General features: G+C 45.6%; 1 protein-coding gene across 2 annotated transcripts in view; it reads right to left on the minus strand.

Moving 5' to 3' along the window:
- Window positions 1–12710, minus strand: part of ANXA13 (annexin A13) — a 58427-nt gene that overhangs the window by 28117 nt on the left and 17600 nt on the right. For both annotated transcript variants that reach the window (XM_012001149.1, XM_012001148.1), the window contains one exon: window positions 5362–5437. In XM_012001149.1, the coding sequence (XP_011856539.1) occupies window positions 5362–5437 (76 nt within the window). The remainder of the gene's footprint in view (window positions 1–5361; window positions 5438–12710) is intronic.

The following is a 12710-nucleotide window of genomic DNA, read 5'->3' on the forward strand; positions in this document are numbered from 1 at the left end:
CTTGAACCAGAGAGCTGGAGGCCTGGCAACAGAGTGAGATTCCATCTAAAAAAGGTTTAAAAAAAAAGACAGACCAACCCAAATGCCCATCAATGATAGACTGGATAAAGAAAATGTGGCACATATACACCATGAAATACTATGCAGCCATAAAAAAGAATGAGTTCATGTCCTTTGCAGGGACATAGATGAAGCTGGAAACCATCATTCTCAGAAAACTAACACATGAACAGAAAACCAAACACCGCATGTTCTCACTCATAAGTGGGAGTTGAACAATGAGAACACATGAACACCAGGAGGGGAACATCATACACCAGGGCCTGTCAGGGGGTCGGGGTCTAGGGGAGGGAGAGCATTAGGAGAAATACCTAATATAGATGATGGGTTGGTGGGTGCAGCAAACCACTATGGCACATGTATACCTACATAACAAACCTAAACGTTCTGCACATGTATCCCAGAACTTAAAGTATAATAATAATAAAAAAAACTAATAAAAGCCTATGAAATTTTAAAGTTAAAAAAAAAAAAAGGTGAGAAACCAGATTGCAAAACAGTCCTGAGATGGCCCAGCAACAACCTGGAGGTCGGGGAAGGCCATGAAAACAACACTGGATTTCCCCCAAGTCCTTTGAGTCCAGTCTCAGGTTGATCCGGGGGGTGTTTCTACTACCCAGTCACTGAGCGATGACCTCACTTTACATTTCACAATCTGTGTATCATATAAGCAGTGCTGCTGAATGATTTCCTGTAAATACTTACAATGGTTTGAGGCACCAGGGCCAGTCCCCAGTGGTTCTGGGAAAGGCTTTTTTAAAAATGAGAAAAGAAGGAGCCACACACTGGACACTGTAATTTCACAGCAGAGGTCAAAGCCGGGGCAATAATCAGCCTCAGGAAGTGCCTCCGGGCCTCCTTGGTTTTGCTTTTCCCAGAAATTTTCTGGGAAGATACCGAGTCACATTTCAGCAGGAAGGGGGCTCCAGACAGGGTGGGAAGGCCCCGGGCCCGTGTGGCAGAACAGTGATCAGGGCTGTGGTGGAGGCTCAGCTTTCCCTTTGGCTCCAGTGCCAGCCCAGCCTGCCTCGCTGGGCCCAGGAGGCTGCAGCCCCCACTCTGTTGCTGGAGGGTCACCCTCTTCTGCTAGCTCTGCTGGGCCGCGCCGTCCCTCATTTCTCCTTTGGAAATGGGAGTGCAGGGAAGACAGACGAAGTAATGAATGGGCACAGTCCTGCCTGCCTGAGCAAGTCACTGCTTCCCACTTGTCCACTGTCTCAGTGTCCGGAGGAGAGGCTGCTGATTCAATGACCACAAACTTGGTGGCTTAAAACAACAGCAGCCTATTCCCGCACAGCTCTGGAGGGGGGAAGTCTGAAATTCTGGCAGTGGCAGGCCCACAGTCCCTCCAGCAGCCCTGGGGCAGAGTCTGATTTTGCCCCTCCTGGCTTCTGCCGGGAACCCTTAGCATTCTCGGGTTTGTGGCCGTATCTCTCTAGTCTCTGTCTCCATCTGCCCATGGCCTTCTCTGTGTGTCTCCTCCTCTGTCTCTCCTAAGGACACTTGTCATTAGATTTAGGGCTCACCCAGGTAATTCAGGATAATCTCATCTCAGGATCCTTAACTTAATTCTATCTGCAAAGACCCTTTTTCCAAACAGTCATGTTTACAGGTTCTGGGGGCATATATTTTTGGGGAGCCCCCATTCAACCCAGTTCACCCTCGGTGATGGAGAACAAGGACGTGACTACTCAACGCTCATACTGATCTTACTGGCTTTGTGCAGATTTTGGATCCCAGCATATTGTTCCAAAGGAGGCTATCCACATACAACGAGGGCCAATGAGGTGCTGGGCTCTGCAATGCCTCCTTTATCCGTCTCCATGTGAGGAGACGTTGTTAGCCTCATTTTGTAGATGAGAACACAGGTTGCACGTTCACTCTCCCTCCCTCCCTCTCTTCCTCTCTCTTCTTTCTTCTTTCTCTCTCTTCCTCCTTCTCTTCTTTCTCTCCTTCACTCCCTCCCTCCCTCTCTCTTCTCTCTCTCTCCTCTCTCCCTATCTTCTTTCTTTTTCTCCCTCCTTCTTTCTCTTCCTCCCCCCATTCTCTAGCTCTGATTTATTCAAGAATTCTTAACCTATTTATGCCTGAGGTTGCAGTTTTTTGAATTTTTGCAATCAGACCTCGGCAATGACCTTGAGCAGTAGGATATAAATAACTCCCATATGCTTAGTGTTCCAATAATGGAACACTAGACATAATATGTAGGGTTTTAATAAGTAGCCATCCCTTGTACTACTTTCCTACCAGATCTTCCCAATCCCAACTCCTGCAGACTTCTCAACATTTCTTGGGCAAGGCAACTATTCTATGGCTAGATAAGTTTCATATATGTATGTGTGTGTGTATATACATATATATGTGTGTGTGTGTGTGTGTGTGTGTATATATATATTTGAGATTGTGTCTCACCTTGTCACCCAGGCTAGAGTACAGTGGTGCCATCTCAGCTCATTGCAATCTCCCCCTCCCAGGTTCAAGCGATTCTCCTGCTTCAGCCTCCCAAGTAGCTGGGACTACAGGTGTGCACCACCATACCTTGCCAATTTTTATATTTTTAGTAGAGACAGGGTTTCACCATGTTGGCCAGGCTGGTCTCAAACTCCTGATCTCAGGTGATCCGCCTACCTTGGCCTCCCAAAGTACTGAGATTACAGGTGTATAATTACAGGTGTGAGCCACTGCGCCCAGCCAAGTTTCTTATATTAAAGCAAAATATGTCTCCTTGGAACTTCTACCATAGATCCAAGTTTTATTCCTCTGGAGCCATACAATAAATTTGTGGCCATATTTATTCTACCATGACACCCATTCTAGGAAAGTAAATCTCTACTAATCTACTTCTACGTAAAAAACCTATCACTTGTTTTTGTAAAACATTATGCCAAGTAAAAGAAGCCACATAATGTATGATTCTATTTATGTGAAATGTCTAGAATAGGCAAATCAGTGGAGACAGGAAACCGATTAGTGATTGCCCGGAGCTGAAGAGAGGGAGGGGCTGCTAAGAGGTGTGAGGTTTCTTTCTCAGGGATGAAATGTTCTGGAATTAGTGGGGATGGTCACAAAATCCTGTGAATATACTAAAACTCTGAATTGCATGCTGCAAAAGGGTGCATTTTATGGTATTCAAATTATATCTCAATAAGCAAAAAATTAATTTAATCAAACATTCTGTGGACTGAGATGGTTCCTACCTGTTGTTAATGACACTGAGCAATGTCTTCTCAGTCTGTCCCCACCCCCTCCAGGACTGCAGCCATGTAGCTGAGGTGCCCTAGCCAGGATGTCTCTAAATTGGTGGCATTTGGAGTGAGTGACAAGAACAGGTTCAATCCCCGTGTTCCCCACTTAATGGCTTGGTGACTTTGTCTGTCTTACTTAAAATGTCAGGTCCTCAGTTTCCTCAGCTGGAGAATGGATTTTTGTAAGAATTTGATGAGATTTTGTATATAAAGTGATTAGCCCAATGCCTGAAAGTTTAATAGTTTCTCAATAAATGTAAAAAAGAAAATCTGGGAAATTAATTCACTTTGCCCCTTGACCCCTCTGTCCCCTTCAATGATTTCACTTGCTTGTTGTTCTGGAACTCCTGATCAGCAAACCTGGGGTCAATCAATTTCTCCAGTCCTACCTTCAAGGATACAGGGAAAAATCACACAACCATGTGGGCTGGAGCCATGAGAAACCATGATCTCCCTACTCAGTGCCCTCAGTGCATATCAGCAGTCTTCTCTTGGTTGTCTCCCCCTTCTCTACTACTCAAGGGCTATTCCAAGCCACCATGCAAGCCCCATATTCCATTGTCAAACCCTTCTCTTCAGCAGACAAACTCACCTCCCCCTCACTGAGCAATGTCAGGTTACCAGGCATGGGTGCCTTCAATTTCTGCCCTGACAACACCTATGAAGGCATCTACTCCAGCTGTCAGTCTCTGCGCCTTCCCTTCTTGTCCTGTTTAAGGGAAATCCTTCCATCTGTGCTTTGGATCTCACCCTCTTCCAGGCTTCTGGGACTAGATCTTGTGTCATGAGTGGCTTTCTTGGATCTCAGGGCCTCTCTTCATGGCCCTAGACCTAGATGCTCTCTCCCTCATCCCACTCAGGTCCCTGGTCTACCTTAGTTTTGACTTCTTGTGGAGTCCCCAACTCTGACCCTTAGGATGTAAACAGCTTCTCCATTTTCAACCCTTGATGGTTGATCTTGGCCAGTTACTTGATCTAATTCTTTTTTCTTTTTCTTTTTCTTTTTTTTTTTTTTTGAGGTGGAGTCTCTCTCTGTCTCCCAGGCTGGAGTGCAGTGGCGCAATCTCGGCTCACTGCAACCTCCGACTCCCTGGTTCAAGTGATTCTCCTGCCTCAGCCTCCCGAGTAGCTGGGGATTACCGGCACCTGCCACCACCCCCAGCTAATTTTTGTATTTTTAGTAGAGATGGGGTTTCACCATGTTGGTCAGGATGGTCTTGATCTCCTGACCTCATGATCTGCCCACCTCGGCCTCCCAAAGTACTGGGATTACAGGTGTGAGCCACCGCACCCGACCGATCTACTTTTACTTGTTGCTTCCAGGTCCCTTATCCAGCTCTCATCAGACTCAATTCCCCACCATCTCCTAGGGAAAGGATCAGAGGGGTTTAGATCATACCAGGTAATATGGTTTGGCTGTGTCCTCACCCAAATCTCATCTTGAATCATAGCTCCTATAATTCCCACATGTTGTGAAAGGGACCTGGTGGGAGATAATTGAATCATGGGGGCGGTTTCCCTCATGCTGTTCTCACAGTAGTAAGTCTCACGAGATCAGATGGTTTTATAAGGGGAAACTCCTTTCACTTGGGTCTAATCTTCTCTTTCCTGCTGCCATGTAAGAAGTCCCTCGCTCTTCCTTCATTTTCTGCCATGCTTGTGAGGCCTTCTCAGCCATGTGGAACTGGGAGTCCGTTAAACTCTTTTTCTTTATAAATTACCCCGTCTCAGGTAAGTCTTTATTAGCAGCATGAGAACAGACTAATACACCACGATTGCATGAACTGTGCTTCTCGTGAAGTTTCTCTCACCTCAAGGTCAAATTAAATGTCACAATATCCAACTCCTAGCTGTTATATAGAATCCTGAAAAGTCATAGGATCCCACTATAATTTTGCGAACCTTAATAAAGAGGTCAGTGGAAGTGATTGACTTGCGTTAGCTTGGAATACACAAGATAGTGAGATGTCAGCTTCCTAACATCATGGGAAAGTTGGACATGAGACCAAGTTTAATCAACTTCAGAAGTAAATTAGCAACAAAATGTCTCTCATACCCATTCCTTTGCAGGCTTTGTTCAGCTTTTTGGCATCTCGATCCACATCAAAACCCTGAGGACTGCTCGCTTTAGCCTGGAGAAAATAATTGAAAAGGTGAGATGACAATATAGACATTCCTTAATGATCTCTGGCTAAAATCAGTAGCAAACTGGAGGACCAAACAGTCATCCTAACCGGGGACCAGCTGTCACTTCACACATTGGTACATGCGGACATCAGCTGGGGAGACTCTGGCCCCAGAGAGGTGGCTGGTACTCCTTGGGGCCAGCTGGCCTTGGATGACCAGGAGAATGGGCCCCTCTGTCCTCAAGGACAATCATCCTGGCCAGCTCTGCAATGAGCGATTTTCATATCAACCCCACCTTTGTGTGTCTGCCTCTGAAACAAAGAATAATACTCTGGGCCAGTGTACTGGAGTGCTGGTTCTCCCCCTTTGCCGGGAGACACAGTTATGTCTAAGGAATAGGTCAGAAGCTGAGGGTTCTAGGACCTTATTACAGGTTCATTTGGTGACTTGGATCTTTGCCATCCATACAATGAGAGACATGTATTTGGTTTGTTGGAGACACTTATAGGAACCAGTAAAAGCACAGTTCTGGTTTTAGTCCTCCTTGGAAAGGTAAAGTCCTGTTTATATATTGTACTGAGCTGTTTCCCATACTTCAGTCATTGGCACAATACATGCAGTATTGCATCCACAGTTACCTACGTCTAAATAATAAGCAAATTACTATTTGCTTATAATTATTATTTGCTTATTTTCCTTTCAATTGACATTTGTTTTTACTTAAAGTTATCTTAAAAAGGAAATCTTTGTTAGCACAAAAAATGGAAACCCAGTATTGCTTGCATAAATGGAAGGTAACCACAAATATAAACACATAACTATTAAAAACTGCAATTAACCTGTGAGGTTCATTGTAGTTATGCAGCTGGTAGCTAGGAACACATCGAGTTTCCTGTCTTTGCCTTTTCTTACGGAGCTTCTCCTAAGTGATATGTGTCCATATATTCTCTTTTTTCTCTTTCTTTTTTTTTTGAGACAGAGTCTCACTGTGTCGCCCAGCCTGGAGTGAAGTGGTACGATCTCAGCTCACTGCAACCTTCACCTCCTGGGTTCAAGTGATTCTCATGCCTTAGCCTCCCCAGTAGCTGGGATTATAGGTGCACGCCACCACACTTGGCTAATTTTTTGTATTTTTAGTAGAGACGGGGTTTTGCCATGTTTCCTAGGCTGGTCTCGAACTCCTGAGCTCAGGCAATCTGCCTGCCTTGGCCTCCCAAAGTGCTGGGATTACAGGCGTGAGCCACCACGGCTGGCATGTCCATATATTTTCCATCCTTCAGTGAAGGCTGGTTTAAGTGCTACTGGCAGTACCACCACGGTTCAGTTCTCCCCGCTTTCATTTCCTTTGGCAGCCAGTGGAAGTGAACAGTAAACCACATGCAGTTCACTGGGTATGTTGCCTTTCTCTGCATGGCATCCTTATTTTCCTTATTTCCCCTTCCCCCATTGTGTGGCCTCATTGGGGTTGTTGGTCATGAGGCTCGAGCCCCTTTGTCCTGCCCTTGGTCACCAATGTGGGCACATGCCCTGTGACTCTGGCAATCAGGATTGGTTCAGGAGTGAAGATGTAATCCAAGCAGGATTAGAGTCAATTGGAGTCTTTCCCTTGGTTGCTACATAGATACTGAGAGAGATACACGTCTGCCTCCTACTGGGTCTGGTAGAGTGAAAGTGCGTGAGTCTAGGGCTCTTAGTGGCCATTTTGTCCACTACATAAAGGGAGAGAGAGAAAGAAACACATTGTACAAATCCTCAGACACAGCAGCGCCTGTGTCCTTGGGTTTCCCAGTTTCATTAACTAGCAAACTTCCTTGGTCTAAGTTAATATGAGTTGGGTTTCCATCCTTGCGACCCAAAGTGTCCTGGCTAATATCTGTGGACTGAAGGTGAGATGGCTTGAGGCTTTGATTAATGGAGAATAACAGACTCCTAGAGCTGAAAGGATCGTCGGGGCCACCTATCACCTCCCTGCCATTTGGAACGTGAGGGCATGCCCCAGCTTGCAGCATCTGTTCCTGAAACAAGCCAGGAAGAGGACTGATACTGTTGTACACCTGCTGTGTGCCAGGCAGTTTATAGACCTTTCTTTATTATGCATAGGGAAGAGTGGGCATTACTGCTCTGCCTTCCAGGTAAGGAAACCTGGGTTCAGGCAGGTTAGATCATTTATTTCAGGTCTGGCAGGATGCAGGACTGAACCCAGCTCAATTTGCCTCCTAAAACCTGTGCTCTGTGCAGCACACAATACTGCCTCACATTCTATGACTAGAGCTTCCATGATCCGACAGAGGGATCGGATGACGCTGGAGTTGTAGAATGATACCTCCTGTTTTCCTTATTTAAATATTTTGTGAGATATAAGAAAGCTATTTGGTGCTTTTGAAGGCTTGTTGGCAGGACCAGTTCCATAATTTGCTGGGCTTAGTACAAAATGAAAGTGCAGGGTTCCTTGCTCAAAAATTACCAAGAATTTCAATACGGTAACATCAGAGTATTAAGCCAAGCACAGGGCCCTTCTGAACATGGGGCCCTATGTAGTTGCAGAGGCCATACACTTATAAGGGCCACCCTACTTTTGATCAAGTTCTGAAGGAGTTGGTCCTCTGAGTGTGAAGTAGCAACTTCAAAATAGTAATGGCTTCTTTGCTTTTCATCCAAAGTATTATGGAGTGCCCAGGAAGTGAGGTAGAACTGAATCAGGGCAACAGAAATCTCTTATCACTTGGCTAATTCATAAGCTGTTCTCTATGTCCTGTTAGCCTCATCAGTGCAGAGAATTTTGTGGGACACATGATCTGTCCCACTTCACAACTAATGCGCTGAAACAGAGACGCAGGGCTCTGCGAACAGCTGTGTGTGTTATGCCCTGCCTGAGGCCCTGGTTGAGGGGCTGGGGCAGAACTGAGTTGGGGGCACGCTTGTCAAGCCTGGTGCTGGCAGGACTGCTTCCCCTCAACGGTCACCTTTTTCTCATTTGTACAAACAACCTGTAAGGGCTTGCGGAGACCGTATGGAGACTTGTCTAAGATCACCTGGCCAGGCAGTGGTTGAGTGGCAGCCAAGGCTAGAACCAGATTTTCTGATTCTGGCAGATCTAAATGACATGCCTGCCCCTGATCCCCTTCCTCTTTTAGGGAGGCCGTTCCATGATACAAATATCATAGAGTTGTAGGAGCTGAGGGGTAAGACAAAAGAATGTTCTCAACATGCCCAAGACCAAAAAACCCAAATAACTCTGATATCTGGGAGGTGCAGCAGGAGAGTGTTGAGTCATGTGTTATGACCGACGATAACATTGGGACTTAATTTTTCCTTTTTTCTTAAATTTTTTGAGACAGGGTCTCACTCTGTTGCCCAAGCTGCAGTGTAGTGTTGCAATTTCTGTTCCCTGCAGCTTCTGCCTCCCAGGTTCAGGCGATTCTCCTGCCTCAGCCACCCAAGCAGCTGGGATTACAGGCATGTGCCATCACACCTGGCTAATTTTTTATTTTTGGTAAAGATGGAGTTTCACCATGTTGCCCAGGCTGGTCTCAAACTCCTGAGCTCAAGCGATCCACCCACCTCGGCCTCCTCAGTGTGCTAGGATTACCGGCATGAGCCACTGCAACCAGCCTTCTTTTTTTTTTCTTAACAAATAATGTGGGGTAGGACTCTATGTCAGAGGTACCACCATCAGCAGGGCAGGTTGAGGTCCCAGTGCCCTGAATCCCTGCAGGAACCACTGTTAGCCATGTTGGTTATCTTTCTTAATCTGCTTGAGAAGATAATTCAGGCTCGTTCCTTGTAACAGCAGGATATTTGATGTCGAAGTGAAAGAATCATGTGATGTGATTTTAAAAGAAAGAGAGAGAAAAAGCAAACAGTCTGTTTGGCGTTGTCCCCTCACTGTGGTGGGGGCTGCCTCCACAATGGCTGTATTCATCAGCGAGGCTCAGTGCTGAAGGAACGGGTGTCCTATGGCTTGTTCCCAGGAGCCGGGTACCGAGCTTCTTCTCGGGAATGTATATGGAATGGACATTCCACGTCCATTGTTCATTGTTAATGGGATAGACAGCTGATGATGGGGCCTCAGGCCTGTTTGCTTATCCGTATCCGGAGATTTAGTTTTTGAAACCCGAAGCAACTAAGCAGAACCTCTGCATACAGCGAGAATGCAAGTCAGATCCAGAATGGGCTGCAGGGGACTCCAGGATGGGGTCAGACCTGCTTGTGAGGCTTTAGGAGACCACACGGATATTCCACTTGTTTTCAACGATGAGACATTGTAGAGCCAGGGCAACATTCCTTATTTTGTTTTCTTTCAATTTGTTCCTATTTTGACAGTGCTTGCACTGACACTCAGGAGACAGATAAAAACAGCAAAAGATACTAAACGTCAATAAAAATGATTTCAGAGGTCTGGGCTTTGAGCCCACAGGAAGCCTGGTTTGAATGCAGAGCTGCCTCTTAGCAGCTGTGTGAACTTGGGCCATTAACCTCTAAGCCACCATCTCCTCATCTGTAAAATGGGAGCAGTCTCTGCGTTGCAAGGCTTGAGGCTTATGTGAAATAACTTTTCAAATGCCAGAAAACAGGGAGCTAGAGAAATGTTAGCCCTTTCCCTGCCTCTTTGGGTCATTTCTTGGCTTTCTGCCTTGTGATATTTATAAGATCTCATAAAAGTGATATCCATGCAGATTTCAATTCTACATATTTAGATTGAACAGGTTTGGAAGATATGTATGTGAAGATATATACACACACGTACCATATGTAGATATATAGTTTTCTAATTCACATATGTTGATCTCAGATGGATGGATGTCTCCCAAACTTGTCAAATATTTATCTTATAATGCCCCAGCAACATCATATTTATAATAGGTGGCCATTGAAAATATAATAATAGTAAAGTTGAAGAATGTGGCTTTACTGTCAAGTAAATTTGAGACCCAGCACAACTGCTTATTAGCTGTGTGACTTTGGGCAAGTTATAGAACCTCTCTGTGCCGTACTTTCTTCATGGTTGTAAGGGAGATGGCTGCGCTCTAGTCGGCAGTAGGCCAAGGCGACTTTCCGACGCCGTGTGTCTCCGCGGGTTTGGAGTGCAGACGCACAACTCCGCACATTATGTAACCACGCCACGTGAGGCGCGTTAAGTAACCACCCACATGCGCTCGTGCTTGGCTCGGAGCCATTATTGTCTGTGAAAGGTACAATTACGCTGCTAACGCTGTACCTATGGCTTGGGGCTCACGCCCAGGCTCACACCCAGGCTCGCTTGCACCCAGTGAAAGAAGCCATGTTGAAACTCCCTGCGATTCCTCGAGTGTTTTTCCAGCTAACCGCCACCCCACTGACTTTTTTCGGATCTCAGTTAGAACCTAACAATGGTAAATGGGGATAATAATAGTGCCTACCACGTAAGGCTCCTGGAGGAATTAAAGTTATTCATGCCAAGCATCTAAAACAAGCCTGGCTGACAGCACGGTCTTAGTAAATGCAAACAATTGATATTTGTTGAAGACCAATCAGCAATAAACTTTCCAGAATATTTCAAACCCCTTTCCTGCTTGAGGAGTTTTCACCTTGTAAATGGCACTCTAAAGATCAGTTTCTCATTGGTCACCTGCAGCTTGGATCTGAAGTTCCAGACATATATTTTACACCAGGCAGTCACGCTGTGGAGTCCAGGTGGCCTGGCATGATGTCCCAGCATCACACCTTGTTAGCTGTCTCATTTGACGAGTGTGATAATTCACACCTCATCGGGTGTGAGACTCTCCGTGGGATACCACTCTGGTGAGGTGCTGGCCATCATGCCTGGACCTCAGGTCCACAATGGAAGCAAATGCTGTCAGCTCTATGAAAGGCACTGCCTGGTGCGTGAGTAAGGCTGGTGCTGGGCGGACTTCCTCTTTGGTTTTTTCTTCCTTCTAGTAGGTCTACATGTCCTTCTCTGTGTATCTACGTTCCTGTGTTCCCTCCTCTAAAACAAGGACATGAATGATCCATTTTTCTCAAAGGAGGAAGCATAGAAAATAAACTGAGATGCTCTGATCCTAGGAAGCGGTGTCACCTTGGCAGAAAGAATGCAGAAAACACCCACGCAGAGAAATGACTCAGGGATGTTCCTGCTGCAACACACCAGATTGCCCAGGAGGGAGGTCAGCTCTTCTGAATCAAGATTCTGGTACCCGCAGCCAGAAGAACCAGAATGGAAAAACAGACGCCTCATCAAATGCCTTCTGTCCCAGTCCAATTCAAGGAAGTCTTAACTCTTATAATAGAAATGGAACATTCTAGGAACATCTTCCAGGTTGCAGCAAACGCTGGGGATGGAATGTGTGAAGGAGTTTGCTGAGGGATATGATTTGCAAATTGGTTGCTCTGTGTATTATATAGTAACCAGCATCTTCCAGAACACAGCCAGAAATACACTCATTTAAGTACATTCATACTTGTCAGTCCTTGTGTCCTGATTTTCTACTTCAATAGCTTCAAGGCTGGACAGTAGGAATAGATTGTCTCATGAGAGGCATGTGAATTAATTAAGAAGAAATATGTTGCAGGCAAATTAGACTCTGAATTATTTTTCTCTCTCTTTTTCTTCTTCCTTCTTCTCCTCTTCTTTCCTCCCTTATCTTCCTTGAACAAACAAGCATTAAAATCTATTGTATGCTAAGCACTACCCCAGTTGAGGTGGACTCTATGATCTATGAAGCATAGTCCCTGTTCCAGGGAAATAAACGTGTAAATGACACATGACAATTGCATTATGATACAGTAAGCACTTCTGGGTGCAAATAGCTGAGAGGAGAAAGGAATTTTTATGGAGGAGTTGACATTAGTGCTGGTTCTCAAAGGGCAGTAGGGCAAGCAATTAAATAAAGACAGAGGTGGAGGTGGAAGGAAGACATGCCAGGGAGAGACGACAGCCTGATGCTTTGGGAGTCTGTGTACTTGTGTGCTTACTATGACCTATCAATGTGCTAACATGATTGCATCTAATCATGACATAATAGTCCACATAGTGTGGACTTGGGAGTCAGACCTACTCTGTTCAATTGCTGTTTTGCCCTTTGCTGGTTGTACCACCTTGGGTAAGCTGATTCACCTCTCTGAGCCTTAGTTGTCTCATCTTTAAAGTGGAGATGCGCCTGCCCATGGGGTGGTATGAGGTGTAGATGCATTCGTGTTTGGGATGTAGTAGCACAGTGCTGGATTACAGTAAGCACTCAGGTGGTAGCACGTAGGAGGTGGGATGGTGGGTGACATAGGATGTAAGGGTCATTTGTA

Source organism: Mandrillus leucophaeus, unplaced genomic scaffold, assembly GCF_000951045.1.
Source record: "Mandrillus leucophaeus isolate KB7577 unplaced genomic scaffold, Mleu.le_1.0 Scaffold650, whole genome shotgun sequence".
NCBI lineage: Eukaryota > Metazoa > Chordata > Mammalia > Primates > Cercopithecidae > Mandrillus > Mandrillus leucophaeus.